General features: G+C 50.5%; 2 protein-coding genes and 1 long non-coding RNA gene across 3 annotated transcripts; 2 read left to right on the top strand and 1 right to left on the bottom strand.

The window, feature by feature from the left end:
• Window positions 1-8407: 8407 nt before the first annotated feature.
• On the bottom strand, window positions 8408-10994 carry LOC117645654 (splicing factor U2af 38 kDa subunit). Its single transcript, XM_034385937.1, has 8 exons — window positions 10790-10994; window positions 10365-10452; window positions 10168-10234; window positions 10011-10093; window positions 9732-9803; window positions 9505-9638; window positions 9318-9416; window positions 8408-9062 (listed from the first exon to the last, which is right to left on the bottom strand). The coding sequence occupies exons 1-8, from the start codon at window positions 10831-10833 to the stop codon at window positions 8882-8884; spliced, it is 768 nt and encodes a 255-aa protein (XP_034241828.1). The 5' UTR covers window positions 10834-10994; the 3' UTR covers window positions 8408-8881.
• Window positions 10995-11073: 79 nt separating this feature from the next.
• Window positions 11074-12451, top strand: LOC117645655 (protein N-terminal glutamine amidohydrolase). The gene is made up of 5 exons (XM_034385938.1): window positions 11074-11360; window positions 11475-11628; window positions 11735-11883; window positions 11968-12092; window positions 12163-12451. The coding sequence occupies exons 1-5, from the start codon at window positions 11224-11226 to the stop codon at window positions 12276-12278; spliced, it is 681 nt and encodes a 226-aa protein (XP_034241829.1). The 5' UTR covers window positions 11074-11223; the 3' UTR covers window positions 12279-12451.
• A 1177-nt stretch (window positions 12452-13628) lies between these two features.
• On the top strand, window positions 13629-16850 carry LOC117645656. Its single transcript, XR_004587738.1, has 2 exons — window positions 13629-15579; window positions 15782-16850. It is a non-coding gene; the product is annotated as an uncharacterized LOC117645656 (long non-coding RNA).
• The last annotated feature ends 34 nt before the right edge of the window (window positions 16851-16884 follow it).

Here is a 16884-nt window from a genome sequence, read left to right as displayed (position 1 = left end):
CTCGACGGCGGCCTCGACGGAGGCAACGGCGTTGAGTGCGCCAAAAATACCCCCCCCGCGCTCTGTAGGAATTCTTTAATTCAAGTCGGTCAATAATGCGAATATTTTTATTGAATTCTTTTATTCAATTTTTTTATTAGGTAGGTCAAGTCTGGGTCGGTCAATATTTTTATTGAATTTTTTTATTCAATTCTTTTATAAGGTCGGTCAAGTCTAGGTCGGTCAAAAATGCGAATATTTTTATTCAATTTTTTTATTCAATTTTTTTATTCAGGTCGGTCAAGTCTAGGTCGGTCAAAAATGCGAATATTTTTATTCAATTTTTTTATTCAATTTTTTTATTCAGGTCGGTCAAAAGTTAGGTCGGTCTACTTTTTGTCGGTCTACTTTAGGTAGGTCAAATGATATAGACCCCAATCACCGGCCTGTCCGAATAAAAATATACTGCAGGCCGAGACAGATGAAGACAAGGGTTGGCGCGGTCCTCTTCCGGGGGGCAGCCAGGCCGAGCTGGCAGTCACAGCCCACTAGCGTCACTGCAGCCAACCTACAGGCCGGTCGACTGCCTCTCTCGCACCCCTACGGGACGCTAGGGGCAGCCGGGGTGGGAGAGAGACAGAGAGAAGCTAGCTCCGCTTCGGAACCCCCGAGCAGCCAGCCAGCGGCGCTCGAGTAAAGTCCTATCGCGCCGTTGCCGTCCGCCGTCCCTGCCGATTCAATACCAAGGGCCACGGGCGATAAACGTATTCGGACCGGCGGAGGGCGGCCAGGGCGGGGCGGGGCGGGGCGGGGCGGGGCGGGGCGGGGCGGGGCGGGGCGGGGCGGCAGGGCTCGGCCCAGGGTCAAGGTGCCGCGGCCCTGAGACATTGAGACAGTCATGGGGAGAGATTTTACTTTCGTGCCCGGCCGGGTCCCGGGGAGGGGGAGGGGGTGGGGGAGTCTGGGGCCGTGGGGCCGCCGAGGCCGGGAAGATATACTCGGGCCGCGCAAGCTTCGCAAGCAGAACCCGGCCGAGCGGAGCGATGCAAAAGCTGCAAAAGTCAGCCGAAGAAGAATCGTCCCGTCGGAGTGGGAATTTATTTAGCGAGGGAGAAATAAGGGCGCGTCGGCAAATTGACTGGACCGGGATTATACTATCCCCGCTTAGCAGCGTAGCGGCGCAGCGGCGAGGCACTGCACTGCGGAAACCATTCGGAGCGAGTAAGAGAGGAGCGGCAGCAGACGTCCATCCAGGGGCAGGGGATTCCCAGTGTGGCGATGTTTCTCTCAAACCGTCTCGCCTCTCGTCATTCCGCTGTCAATATCCCTCCCTCCTCCGTGTTTGCCCACCGCCCGTCGTGTTCCACTCACTCACGCGCGCTCTCTCTCTCTCTCTCTCTCTCTCTCTCTCTCTCTCTCTCTCTCTCTCTCTCTCTCTCTCTCTCTCTCTCGCACTCACACACACACACTTTGGCTTTTTCGCGCAGATAGATGATGCCCCCGCTATTGCATTATCCTCCCCGTCGCGGCTCGGCGGCGCGGCGTCGCGCCCTTGCCGTTGTTTACCGAGTTAGGTGGCGTCGAACCACTCGGCCGAGGCCGGGCCGGGACGCCGGGACGCCGGGACTCCAGACAAAGTGTCCTTTGTCCTCGCCACGGCCTCGCCACGGCCTCGCCACGGCCTTGCGCCGCGAGGCAGCGTCGGCGCGGGGCGGCGCGATTCAGTGACGAGAATGGCTTGTTTTGGCGCGCCTCGGAGCTTGTTTGTCTGCCCGTTGTTTCCTTTTTTCTGTTCCAGGACGCTTGTTCGCGGGGCCGTTTTAATCAGCGGCCGGACGACGTGCAGCCCGGGCCGAGCGGCGGTGTGGCCTTGACGGCGGCCTTTGATTCGGACACCGATCGCGGCGCAGCACAGTAGGCCAGAAGACCGGTGGAGGCGGCCAAAACTCTGGACGCGTTTGGAGCTCCTAGTCGTTAAATGGGCCTCGAACCGAACGTGTGACCCCACCAATGGATTGCTCTCCGGACGAGGAATCCATTGGTGGGGTCACACGTCCGGTTCGAGTCCCATTAGCTCAAAACGCGTCTCGAGTTTTGGCCGCCTCCACCGGTCTTCTGGCCCACTGTGCGGTGGCGGCGGGCGAGCGCCTGCGAGGTCCAAGAGGCAGGCCCGCCGAGCTTCCGCGTCGCGGCGCTGGCGGTGCGGCCTACCTCGCAGGCGGCGGCCCGCTCGCCGCGGCACTAGGCGCGGTGCAGGGCTCGGTCGGACGCACACTCGGACAGCGCGACGGCGCGGCGGATGGAGCTCGCCGGGGATGACGTCCGGCTGACAGCGGAGCGGGGAACCAGCACTGCCATGTTGACTGGGGGATCAGCAGCCTGGCTGACACACACTCACACACCTACACGCGCGCGCACACACACACTCGGCGCACCATGTGCGGGGCGGGACTAGAGGCGCGACTGGTCGGCCTCTGACACTGGTACACTGGTACGCGTTAGCCGAGGACGCCGCCGTGCAGCCAGAGAGTGGCCGCCTCGTTCCGGTTTGAGTAATTTACGAGAATTGGGTGAGAACGGGCGGCCAGTGCCAGGCAGTGCCAGGGAGAGCCAGGGAGAGCCAGGGAGAGCCAGGCAGAGCCAGGCAGAGCCAGGCATAGCTAGCCGAGGCGAGGCCGTTCCGACGGGGCCAGGAGTTTAATATGCCAGAGAGGCATTGCTAGGCACGACTAGGCCTCTACCTTTACGACCGCACGGCCGGCACGGCCGGCACGGCTCGGAGAAGGGGCTGCGAACAGCATTAGGCAGTACAGCACCTGCAGCGCCAGGCCGGGTGGGCCGGGCGGGCCGTCGTATCGCGAGGGGCCGAGTTTTACTGATGCGCCTCGGAGCTAATATAATTCATGTCGCTAGTAACAACAAACAGCGTAGGGACGAGGGCCCCGAGCCGCCCTTGCTCAACACGGCGCCGCGCCGCGCCGCGCCGGGCCAACCCTTGAGAAATGGAGCGGGGAGCCCGACGGAGCCGGCCCGGCGGACCACCTGGGACCGCCCCGCCCCTCCCCTCCCCTCGGCCCGGAGAGCGACAGCCACATCATGAGGAGGGCCTACGCGGTGTCAAAACGCGCAGCAAAGTGCCGCCCGAAAGAACCGCGGGTCGCTACCCGCGGCCCACACTGTGGGGATTTCACGAAACAGGAAGAGGAGGCGGGGGACGCCTTCAGCGAGACACGACTTGCAAGTCTGTGGGGAGTACGGCAGCGCGGTCCCCTCTCTCTCAACAACACGGCCAGACGCACACACACGCGCGCATTTGCATTTGGCGTTGCAGTGTGAGTGTGATAGAGGACGGCCTGTCCGGCGCGAACTGGCAGGCGAGTAGTCGCCCGGAGTGGGCCCACACTGTGGGGCTTTAGGCCGCCCCTCCGGGCCCCACCCCCACCCCCTCTCGGCTGCTGGACCCATTCCAGACTGCATTCCAGCGCCCTCTCCAGCGACTCGGCGACTCCAGCAGCTGCAGCCACTGCAATTACCCGTCGTCGCCGGCAGGCTGACTCCGAGAGTCGCCTGTCTCTCTCGCACCCACACGGGGACGCCTCACGAGTGCGAGAGAGACAGAGCGACGAAAACGACCCTCGGAATCAGTCGACAGACGCGGCCAGAAGCGGCCAGACGCCCCCCACTCTGGTGCTGATTCAATTTTAAAAGTGCGCGCTCCTCGAGGGGGTGGGGTGTGCTCCGTGAAGGGGGCCGCGCCAGTGCGCCAGCCACGCCAGCCACGCCAGCCACGCCAGCCACGCCAGCCACGCCAGCCACGCCAGCCACGCCAGCCACGGCTGCATAATTCCTTGACTGACTTATGGCAATGACCCACGGCGACCAGAGTTTCGGACGACCCGGCCGCGAGACGCGCGATGACGGCGCCAAGAGGGTGCCGACGTGTCGACGACGACGTGTCGACGACGACGTGTCGACGACGACGTGTCGACAGTGTGGTGGCGGTCGTCCTCGGGGAACGAAAGGCACGCCGTTAAACGGGCGGGAGACTGCGAGGCTGCGAGCGCGGTGGTGACCGGTGCAGCCGTCGCCATGTTTCTCAATTAGCAGAACAGCGGGGGAAACTACTGCTCTGCTCGCGTGCATCTCGTTGAGAGGGGATTACGCTTGCCGCTCGCCGCTCGCGCGGGGAAGGACCAGGCGCTCCGCAGCTCCGCACCCCGGCCGGCGCGGCGCCCCGTGCAATGATCGGGAGTTAATTCGTTTAAGATGTTAAACCCCGGGGCCGCTACCCTACACCGGCGGCGTCTCGCCACTTGCCGCCACTTGCCCTTTCCAAGTTCCAGTGCGGGGCAGTGCAGGGCTTTCACTTGCAAAGAGGGCCCCGCGCGTCGCCGGCCACTCCGCCCCGCCCCGCCCTGTAATTGGAGATGTAATCCGAGACAGATGACCCTGCCCCGCGCTGCCCACTCCGCTCCATTTCAGGGCAATTTGCAGATTGGTCCGTTAGCCCCATGCTTCACGTGCCTGCCGCCAAGCCCGCCAAGCCCGCCGAGCAAGCAACATGCGGGGAGTGGTGACGGAGGAAGGGGGAAAGGGGGGGGGCGACTAGACGGCGGCGCTGCCAACCCACCGACGTGGCGCGTCGCTTTAATATCCGCCACCAGAACTGCGGAGATTCTCCGCTGCGCGGAAATTTTTCGATGCTTGTCTTGGTAATAACACTAAACGGGGGGTCGCGGCCGGTCGGGTCGGACCGCATGCGGCGACGGCATGGCGATGACCGCCAGGACGGCCAGGACGGGGAGGCGGAGGAGGGGCTCCATGAAGGGGTGCCAAGGGCTGCCAGCAGCACCTCGGTCCTCGGCCCCCGGCCGGCGGGGCTGGCGGGCCAGGAGGCTGTCCCATGCCCGGTCGGGTCTGGCCGGGTCCGGTGGGGTCCGGCGGGGTCCGGCCGGGCCGGGTGGTTGGCACTGGAGCTAATGGCCAGCGAGGGCCATGAGGACCCGGCTGTACCCGACCGGGGAGTCGGGGGGCGCGGCGGGGCGGTCATAGACCCCCGTAGCTACGCGTAGCTTTGGCTCTGGCAGCACTGCCAGCCGCGGCAGCACGGAGGCAACCCATTTTGCGGTCGACTAAAACGGCGAGCTGCTGGCCGAGCTGGCCACGCTGGCCGCCGAGGAACGATGAGGTGGTTTTACGGGGCCGCCGTCGAGTCCCGGACCACACTCCGCTCACGCCGACGTCTATCCACAGCACGCTCCTCCCTCCGCCCCTCAAATCTCTGCCTCAAGACGCCTGGAAGCCCGTCGCGACGCGGCGACCCCGCGGCGAGCGTTCGCACCGCGGCATTCCCGCCGCATTCCGCCACCCCTTCTTCGACAGCTTCCGGCTGTAAACTCGGCGCGCCCTGCCGGATAAAGTTCCGCGAGGATTGGATTACAAGGCCACCGTTCGACGGCCAGGGCTGAGGCTGTCACCTGTGGAGGCCGTGGAGGCCGTGGAGGCTGCGGGGCGCCACCGCGCGGCATATCGGACGGGGAAGAGGAATTTCGGGGGCGGAATTGTTTCGGCGCGTCACGAGCCGCCAAGCCGCACGCGCATCCCCGCCCCCCAATTTCCAGATTATGGCCGCGGAGACGGAAGGCGGCGGCGCGACGCTGGAGGAGGAGAAGGAGGGGGAGACGAAGAATTCCCTGCGACGGCGATGCTATCGGTACGAAAGTAAATAGGGGCGGTGCTTCTCGGAAGGCGGCGTGAAAGGGGGAGGGGGAGGTTTAATCGAGAAGTGGCTGCTGGGGCCCCATGGGGGGGGAGGGCCCCCAATTCCTCTTCGACGCGCTGCTCGGGCGAGCGGGGCGGAGGGGAACGGGTGGCGAGGGGCCGCCGCATGACTTTGAGACACCAACTTTGTCGATTTATTTCCGAATTCGACACTCCACTCCAGGCCGCTCCAGCCGGTGAGGGACGCGCCGCGCCTCGCCGCTGGAAGCTGTAAGGAAGGAAGGCGGTGACGGCTTCGATTATGCATGCGGACGGGGCCCCGGACGGGGCGGCGCTGTCGGCAGGCCGTCGCAGGGCCTAGTGGGGCAGTACCGACACGCCAGACACGCCGACTGGGACGAGGCGAGCACCAACTCCGAGCCCTACACTGCCTACACGGCTTGCAAGCAGTGCAGGCCTTTCCCTCGTATTGCTGTGGGCCAAGGCAGCCAACCGTCATGCCTCGTGAAGATCTGCATCCAGGGCAGGGACGCTGTTGATTCAACGACGACCCCGGATGTCGTGTGGACCGTTGGACTGAATTCCGTCCGTTTTGCCTACGACATCCTCCAGAACCCAAGACGACGGCCGTCCTGCGATCTACCATTCAATATTTTTAGGTCTTTGAGTGGATCGAGCCTTCCGAGAAAACGATGTCAGCCAAAGCTCAGCGCGCTGCGAAAGGCGCGAACGGCGTGGAGGCTGGCTGCTCAGTTCGCAGCTCCAGCGTTCGGCCACCAGGCTCCACATTCTGGACGTACAGTAGTGAAGTGCCCTCGGATCCTGGGACTGGGACACGTGAATGAACTTGCGTGCCGGTCCGGTAGCTTTGCCTCGGCTTGCCTCCCTTCCAAGTAGACGACGCGGCAGCCAAGGCCCATGGGCGCGGACCAGGCACAGGTACCCGGGAGGGAGGCACGCGCTCGCTCACCGCGTCTCCCCGACGCACAGTGGGCCAGAAGACCGGTGGAGGCGGACAAAACTCTAGACGCGTTTTGAGCTCCAGAGTCGCTAAATGGGACTCAAACCAAACGTGTGACCCCACCAATGGATTGCTCTCCGAACGAGGAATCCATTGGTGGGGTCACACGTTCGGATCGAGTCCCATTTAGCGACTCTGGAGCTCAAAACGCGTCTAGAGTTTTGGCCGCCTCCACCGGTCTTCTGGCCCACTGTGCGTCGGGGCGGGTCGACACCGCACCGCCTGCGCATGGCTGGAGCCCCGACCGTGTGCTCGGGGCTGCTTGGAGCGGTCGGGAGAGACAGAGACGGGGCGGCGGCGCCAGACACGTTCATTAACAAGGCCACAATATTCGACCCGCCCCTGCGGGTACCGCCGCCGCCGCCGCCATGGTCCGGTCACCCGGAATAGACGCTGGGAACGGGACTTCCGTCACGGTGCCCCCATTCCCATTTACAGTGACAAAAGACAATGCGAAAGGGGTGGCGGTGGCGCCCTGGCTGTGCCCTGGCTGTGCCATGCAGTCCCGCCACTCCCGCCGCCTGCATCCGGCCCGTCCGGCGCACTGCCTGCCCTGTCCACCAGGCTGGCGCGCAGAGATCCAAATGAGTGCAAGCAAATTCACCGCCAAAATCAAAATTTTAATGAAAATGCACGCCGAATTTATTCAGTGGCGCCGTTTCTCTTCGGAGGCGCTTCCGATGCCGATTCCGAAGCGGCTGCAGTCCGTCCGTTGTTCGACAACGGCATCTCATCTCGCACTGCTTCGCACGCCCTCCTTGCCGAAGCAATCAGATTTGCCTGCCCTGCCTTGAACCGCCCTGCCTGGCCCTGCCGCCGCCGTGCATTTTTTATTCCCGCTGTTCCCCCTGTCTTCCGTCTCGAGAGCAGCCGCGCGTTTCATTAAGGATTTCGAGTTTGATTGAGACAGTTGCTGGGACAACCATCAGTCGCCCTCCATCAGCCGGCTCGGGGATCCTCGCTCCTCGGATTAATTTATTGGTGCGCCTCCCGTGCGTAGAAAAAATATAATAAAGCTATCACGGCACCCAAACAGATTTAACATTTTCAGGGCGCACGGCGATGTCAATGGTGTGGCGTGCTCATGGATGGGTTCAAATAAATGTTCTCAGTTAAAAATTTCACTGGTATTTGCTTTCTTATTTTCTGGAAAAAAAGAAAGAAGTCTTCTGGGTTCTGTGTGAATCTTATTTTCTCGGTGGAATCGAATGAATAAATCCGTCGTTCTGGCACTGGCATGTTTCAGTGTTCAGCCGCACTTTGGCGGGGCGCACAGCTGCAGCCAGCCCCGCCACCGTATTTTCTCTCTGATGGGGTCTCCGATTTCATCTATTCCTTTTCACCTTGGTAAATCCTGCGCCCGGGGTCTTAACACTTCCCCCAAACCCCACTCCCCTCTCTGTCTCTCCTTTTCATTTTTCCAGCAGATAGAAAGTCTCTGTTTCACTGCCAGTTGCGTCTTTCACTGCACACGGCGGGGACCAGAGGCACCCGTCGGTGGCAAAGACCTCGATTCGTTAATCCAGTTCCTATAACTGAGAACGATAATGCTCGTTTGCATCGCTTTCGAGGCAGGCAAATCGATTTCCACAAAGCTTACGTTTTTATATTCGAGCGTTTGCTTGTATTCAAGAAGATTCGCGACGGATGGAGTTGATAAGGTTCAGAACAATATCAAAAGTTCAGTGACAAATTTACAGTTTATTATTATTATTCACAGTTAAGGATACATTCACTCAAGCAAAAAATCCAATTTTAACTTTGCACTATAAAAATCCATGATGTATGTTTGATAGTTCATTACTCAAAAAAACATGAATGTGATTGGAAAATTGTTGAGAAGGATTTTTGGATAAACATATGCAAGCTGCTTATGTTGACTGAATTTAAACTTAAATTAGACAAATCATTTATCACCATCACACACTTTGATTGACTCAAAGCAAAACTCAAAATTCTGAACAGTAAAAAATAAAACAAAGTTCACATAAGATGTAGGGGTGCGATACCAGAGTAGAGCAATAGTAGCAATTACTTCATGCAGGGAGCCCCACAAAGATCATACGATAAAACACTATGCCATTGCCATGGTGTGGATTTAAATCCTGCCACACTGTCGGTTCATTGCTTGAAATGTGACGTGGGTCCAGTCCTCTCTTCTCAGTAGCGCCCCGACCGGCCCTCGCGGTGGTCACGGTCCCCTCGGTCGCGGCCGCCGCCTCCGCCGCCCCTGCCGCCATCACGGTCACGCTTGCGGTCCCTCGACCGGGAGCGGCGGGGACGCGGTTCGGGGGAGCGGGTCCGGCGGGAGCCAACATGGTCACGGGAGCGGGAGCGGGACCTGAAAAAGACACACATCATGTCAAAGTTGGTCGGAGCCTTCAAGCTTCAAGTGTATTCCTTTCACATCAGAGAAAAGAAAATTGACACATCGAGTTAAGGAAATTCACACTTCACACTTCACAATACACAGATAGGGCCAGGGGTGAGGCGTGGAGTCTTCACAATTCAGTTCCCCACCTCACCCCGCTCCCTACCTGTGAATTGTGAAAAGTGAATTTCCTTAACTTGATATAGCCAAAGTTTTGGATCTTACCTTCTGCCCTTCTTGCGCCGGCTGTACAAATAGCGACGGAGTTCTCGGGAAATGGGCTTCAAGTGCATGAAGTTGCAGAAACCACTGCGAGTGCATTCCCTGGCAAAGAAAAATGCAATCAATCAGAAGGCGTGTTAAAATGCTGAACAGCTTAATTACTACTAAAACTATTCAACATAGAACATACCCCATTTCGTATTGTCGGCAACATGCTTCACGGAAGTCTGTCACTGAAGTAAGTTCAGCATAAATTGGACGTCCACCAAACCATCTGTTGTTCATGTCATTGACAGCTTTTTCTGCGTCCTCTTCTCGGCGGAACTGAGAGGGCAAACCAAAAAGGTCGACAGTTACACATAATGAAATTAATGGAGGATCCACTAAACTAACAAGGCAAACCAGTCAACTACTAACCTTGATGTAGACATTTCCAACAAGGTGGTCACCAAGGTTGTCACAGACATTCATTTCTTCTATCTCACCATACTATAGGAAACAAAGTAAATGGCAAATTAGTAACAAGAACCCTAACAAATTTAAAATACAAAACAGAAAGAGCAGAGATGCTGTAGTTTTTAAATAAGTGCACAACAAGCCGTTTCCTGAGAGGAATATAGAGGTGCACAACTGCACTGATATCAAATTGGGACAACATCTCTGCCCCACAAGGTGAACACCATCAAGCTTTCATACCTTGTCTTCACATTCAACAAACACATCTTCAAAGAAATTATCATAGTGTTCTTGCATCTCTTCATCAGACACATTGGCAACCACTGAAACAGAAAAATCGCTGTGAGTTCCAATAGAAAAGAACTTTACCTCAATCAGAATAAAAGAAATTACTTACAATGAGAGCCATCAGCAGATTTTAAAGAATTCTGAGGGTTTGCATAGAAGTTTTGAAGAAGGACAGTCTGGAAAGAAACAGGATACAATAGTTAAAATGATCTATTTCCAACAAGCCGAAGTAGAATAAATGACATATATTACGATGAATCAAAAGGTTGAATAGAGACAGTAATTTTGAGTGAAAAATTTACTAACCTGGCTGAAGGTTGGCTTGTTGTGGATTCGAGAGCATCTGTCACCATGTCGGCAGGCGCCAATCTTGAAGTAGAAAGAGCAGTTGACTCTGAAAGTAAGAGGATAAATTTAAACATGAATAACTGAAAACAAATTATGTACATGGAATTAAGAGCATCCATAGATCCCGAAAATAATGATAACGATCCGGCTTAACTAATACCATAACCTCACAAAACACTAGGAAGTGCTAGTTGCTGTCATAAGCAGGCCTCCAAATAATGGCTCAAGAAGACTATAGTTAAGCGAAATACAAAGTCTGATCCACTGTTGTTTATAGATCAATTACTGGCTGCGTAAACTCAGTAAAATCTTATCCGAATTGCACAAAATCAAAGTCTTCTTGGACGAAAACAAATTCAGAGGCTAGGTATTCGAGTACTTACTTGTCTTTCTCTGTTCCGAAAATCGAGGCCAGATATTCAGCCATGGTTTCTGCTGAGCGTAAGCTTCCCCCTGGACAAATTCAACAAATAAACGGCCAAGGATAAAAGTTTAAATTCGCCACAATTCGCAAAAGTAAACAGATCGAGCCGAGGAGCCGCCGCCGCCGCACTCCCGTCACTTTCTTCTTCTTCTTCTCCTCAGTGCCTTGCGCAAGTTGGCGCTTGGTGCCTTCTAGAAAATTGACCGGGCCGACCGTCATGTCCTTGAAGAAGTGGAAGACACCCACTGCAGACGACTGGAATGTGTTTTAAAATGTCTGCTTAATGACAACAAGTGGTCGATACGAAGGAAAATAGTTACATTTGCCTTGTAAACATTTGCGTCCTACTGTCCTACTGTCATTTGTACATAAAACTTGCGAAAAATTGCTACAATGTCGAAAGAAGCTAATGTTTCCGCTGAGAGTTCAACCAACAAAATCCAGAGGCAGGATACTGCAACGTTACCGAACTCGAACATCATAAATATTTTGCCCTTAAGATCGGGCTGTGTTTATACGTCTGGTTATTGGTAAGTATACGCGGAAAGCTTTGAAGCCTATGTGTGACATGTGACAAAAGCCCGGTCCTTGGCAATTTTCTGCTTTGAAAAAGCTGTTTCATGTGATATTTCATTTGTTTTCAGTGAAGAAAATGTCTGGAAAATGTGTGAAGATGTTTCAACAAGGCTTCCTTCAGAATTGCTGCATTGCCATGTAGTATTTGTGTCCAACAAAGCTCGCACTATTCCTCTATGGCGTCAAAGGTCTGGGGAAACTGAAGACAAACTTGTCATTTATGTAAGTCAGATATTCTTTTTTTGTGTGTGTTAAAACCTCTAATGGGTTGCGTGTTCTTATCCAAATGAATGATAATTTGTGACATTATCTATTTTTTTCCCTGAAGGATTACCATGCAATGCTTCTGTACATGCCACCTGCAGAAAGATGTGTTGTTTATGATCTTGACTCAGAGTTGCCATTTCCGACCCACTTCCACAAATACGTCACTGAAACTTTCCGAACTGATCAAGTCCTTGATCCAGATTACTTTCGGTGAGATATAGAACTTCAAACTGTTAATCTCTCATCTTCTACTTAAGTGAATACTTAAGTAATTCAATACCACCTATTTTACAGATACTTTAGAGTCATCCCTGCAGCACAGTATGTTCAGAACTTTGCTTCTGACCGCCGCCATTGGCGAAAAGCAGATAACTCGTGGTTGAAAACCCCACCTTTGTATCCTCCAATCAGCACTGCAGGTAATGGTTGAACGACCTTCAATGCTGCTCCTGTTCGTTTGTTTCTCTAATTTTAACTAATACTTTGCAGCATGTAGCCACAACATGGACCAATATGTGGACATGGATCAAAGCAAAGGTCCAGGGCAAGTTCTCAATCTGACTCAGATTGTGAAGAGGTTTCACCAGCAGACCACATCTTCATAGCTGAAGCAAAAGTTTCGCAAAACACATTTATTTCCTGTGAGTTCAGCTTTTCCATTTTATTACAGATACAGTAACCATGCTACACCAAAAGTTTTGTTCATGATCGCACATGTGCCTTCGGATAATATTGCCACTTACTTTAGAAAAATATATGAAGATGGCATGTGGTCCAATGTTGCCCTTGCTTTTGTTTCTTCACTCTCTCTTTTGGTAGGTGGACTATTTCATTTACTCTTTCAAGTGCATTGGAGCATTTTTTGAAAATAAGGGAGGGCACAGAAAGAAAGCCTTTTTTCCCCCTTGGAAATGGAAATCTTATTCGCAACACATCTGTGCAACAAGTACAAATGCCAGGACACAACTCTCCTGTTATCCTCTTTTTTAATTTAAGCCAAAGCGTTTAAATGAAGAGCTTCAATTGGTGTCTTCAAATCCTCTGACATTTGTCATAGGTAGTGAAATTGTCATGCATCTTCAAATGAAGTGCATTGCTTAAATTTTGATACTTGTACAGTAAAAGCCGCTTATAACGTCTCCCGTGTATAACGTTTTCCCGCTTATAACGTTGCACAGTTGTAATATTGGTAAATTTTGGGACCCGTTCAACCGTATATAACGTTTCCCGCAAATAACGTTTTCCCGCATATAAAGGCCGTTTTTCGCCACAAGTCTCCCGCTTATAACGTATTTTCCACCTCAAAGTTGCAGTTTGCAGCACGAAAAGCTCAGACACAAGACGGTTTGAACCCAGATCGGCGAAAAGGGGTGGTGGGGCGGAGGGGGGCGAGGCGGCGAGGGTGTACGCCTCATGCTGCTCCTGTTCGTTGGTTCTCAAAGTTTTAACAACTGCTGTAGCCACAACATGGACCAATATGTGGACATTGATCAAGCAAAGGTCCAGGGCAAGTTCTCAATCTGACTCAGATTGTGAAGAGGTTTCACCAGCAGACCACATCTTCATAGCTGAAGCAAAGTTTCGCAACATTATTCCTGTGAGTTCAGCTTCCATTTATTACGATACAGTACCATGCTACACCAAAAGTTTTGTTCATGATCGCACATGTCCTTAGGATAATATTGCCACTTACTTTAGAAATATAGAGTGGCATGTGGTCCAATGTTGCCAATCTTTTTTTCTCACTCTCTCTTTTGGTAGGTGGACTATTTATTGTCTCTTTAAGTGCATTGGAGCATTTTTGAATAAGGAGGGCACAGAAAGAAAGCCTTTTTTGCCCCTTGGAATGAAATCTTTGCAACTCTGGGGAACAAGTCCAAATGCAGGACACAACTCTCTGTATCCTTTTTAATTTAAGCCAAGCTTTAATGAAGGCTTCAATTGGTCTTAATCCTCTGACTTTGTCATAGGTAGTGATTGTCATGCATCTTCAAATGAAGTGCATTGCTTAAATTTTGATATTTGTATTTTGCTCATTTTTCTTATGCAAGATACATTATGTTATACATGGCATATAGCAGAGGTCATGGTTTGTTAAACTTATTCAATTTTAAATAGTTTTTATCTTTTCCATTTTATTCTTGAGAAAACAGGATTGGCCTGTCAAGAATCTCACTAGTTTGCCTAAGATCTCAACTTATCATTTGATTAATGTCTCTTCTCGACACATCACCCTTGTTGTTACTAAAAACTGCAAATATTATACAGTATTATTATTTTTCTTAGGTGTAATGCAAGTACAAAAAATGTTACCAAGTATATTCTATTTACTAACAAGTTGGCTGGGCCACCTGTTATGAAATCCAACCATTTTACTATTTGTATGTGTTTAAGAAATTGTATTGATGCCTGAAAAGTTGCCAGTGTTCATTCCTTGTTTAGCTGTGAGATTGTGCTGTGCACATAATGCAGTACTGTCCAACAGAATTTTTCAGGTAGCTATTTCAGGCAAGAGCCCTGAAATATTTTCTCTTTTGTGTTGGCTATTTTCATCTTGGATTTTTGATGCAGCTCCTCTCTCAAATCTCCGTTCCTAAAGTCATAAACTTTTCTGAGAGCACTTTAACTTGATTCCCAGACAGGAATTTTATAAACTAAAAGAACAGTTTATGAACTACACACTGCTTACATTTTTCAACCTGCCATGGCTTATCTGCCTCTTTTTGTTAATGCCACATACCACTTCAATTAATGTTGGGTATTTGAAAATATTTTGTCTGCTAGTGTGATGCTTTGCTGACACGATCATCCTCTTTTCTACCCTCTTTACTCCCACTCTTTTCTTGCTGATTTCCTGATTGATGATGATGCTAATAGATCAAGTCTTCTACTTTATTTTTTGGAAAAATTTTCTTCACTTAATCTGTCAGCAGCCTTTCCAGTAAAAGCTTATTGTTCTTACTGTTGTTACTATCTTGTGCTAAGAGTCAAATTCTTTTATCTTATCTAAATGCCATCTTTTTGTACATTGGCCTTCATGCTGTTATTGCGACATGATGGTTGGACTGAAAACTCAAAGTAGTAAATTTGTGGGAATCTCCACCCCCCTCAAATAGGACATTGTCTTAAATTTTTAAGAGGTATCCACAACTAAAATCTTAAATTAATTTGCATTGACAGAGTTCTGAAGTTTTCTTTTAAGTATTTACAGTCATACCTGCTTTGTTTAAAATGTTTGTCAAAATTTGATGTTAATTCCTGTAAGAGAATTCTCTTTGATCTCTCCTATGCTAGATCCTAGAGCGAAGCTACAGTATAGAAACCTGCTCACTTCCCTCAAGCAGTGGTCTCTTGCTTCACCCTAGGGGCAAGAGACATCACAGTCCATTTATTCACCTCAGAAGCAGGTTCAACTGTAGAAGGCTTCCTTATGTTAACATACATATTGCATTGGCAGAAAACTCAAAAGAATGAAAGCCATCATCTTCTGACAGTTTACCTTTAAAAATCAAGACTTGTTCAAAAGTGTACTTTTTTTCCTCACATCACCTAAAAAATTTGCTCAAAAACTATTTTTTCTTTTTTTTAGAGCTTGTGCCTTGCAGAGGTGGAGGACATGCTTATTTGTTTGTGTGATTGATATTTAAAAGTTAAGATACTGTACGGTTTTGGTGTGTTTTATTTAATATTAAATATTTCTATCCAGTCAAATTCCATTACGTTGTTTTGTGGTCTTCACAACCAACGGTTTAGTCACTTATCTTGCTTAGAGCATTTTTGTAAAACTTTATCAACATAACAAAATCAAGCATTCTTAGCTTACATTTAAATGCTATTGCACCTTTTTTTAACACTTAAGAACTTTTTTCTATTATCCTAAATGATCAAAGTCAGATAAAATTGTAAGTTTATCGGTTGAATGCTGGTCTCTGGCTTGCATCTCTAAAACAATATCTGATTCATTGGAGCTTTTATTCTCTCAAATGTATGTTTCAGCTAAATGTCCATGATGAACTGGTTAGTGTTGACTTGGACAATGTCGAATCAGGCTATTGAGGACACTGTTTTCTTCACTTGACCTGATTGACATTATCTGTAACCAAGCAAGTCTTAAATGTGTGAGTTTGTTTTCATATCGTTTTGTTAAGTTGTATTTGTGATCTGTGATATTTCTTTGTTTTCAAGCATCTTGCACACTTCATTTTATTTCTTGTCCAAGTTCTTGTATTTGTGTTTATTCTTTGTTTTCTATTATGAAGTTCGACTCATGTCTATTGTACATGTTACTGTTGGAAGTAGGAGGGAGGTTGCACCTAGATGTAACCAGTTCAAAGTAGGTTGAACCAAACCAATTTGGTTACAAGTGGAGCAACCTACTTGTATCCAGTAATCGGCCAGCTACAACTAGGTTGAACCAGTACATTTCTGTTTTTAGCACTTGTAACCAATCACAGTCGGTTGGAAGTAGTTGGAAGTGTTCATAATTGGTAAATGCATAGACAGGGAGGGCAACGTAGGGGACAACAATTACAATATTGACAAGCGACTGACAAGACTAACAAAACTGTGCGCCACAGAAAAGTCAAATTTGGCTGGTTTCGGCACTGGCGTAGGGGCAAAATTCCAAATTATTCTAAATATAGTACAGAAAATGGTTGACCAGCTGAGGTTTGACGCGTGGGTGAAACAAGAGCAAAGGTTGCAGGTATCCAGGGCTTTCTTGTAATAGCTAATGCCACAACAGTCTCCCATGCTCCAACAAGGGATATGCTGTCACTAAATCAAAACAATGACCGTCCAGCTGTTCCAAACTGGTTCCAAAAAGGAAACATTGCAAAAAATTTGTTCCAAAAAGAAAACAGTGTAATAATAACTTTGAGAAATAAAGGTTTCAGTCTTCCACCCACATCCAACCAAACAAAATCCTGCTTGACACTTTCAACCACTGACATGTAGTTACAACTACTTCCAACGCAAAATATTTGGATGCAAATAGGTGGCTTCACTTGTAACCAGATTGGTTTGGTTCAACCTACTTTGAACCGGTTACATCTAGGTGCAACCTACCTCCTACTTCCAACAGTAACATACATACTCTTAAAAAATATTTGTATTTTACATGTTCTATTATAGCTCGTTTAAATTTTTTATTAAAAGCCATACGGGCGTCATTTCTATTCAATGTTTGGTTGGCAAAGTGGTGCATCTCAG

The sequence above is a fragment of the Thrips palmi genome, unplaced genomic scaffold (assembly GCF_012932325.1).
Source record: "Thrips palmi isolate BJ-2018 unplaced genomic scaffold, TpBJ-2018v1 HiC_scaffold_19, whole genome shotgun sequence".
Classification (NCBI taxonomy): Eukaryota; Metazoa; Arthropoda; class Insecta; order Thysanoptera; family Thripidae; genus Thrips; species Thrips palmi.
Note: the sequence above shows the minus strand (reverse complement) of the source record. Positions and strands in the feature narration are given on the sequence as shown.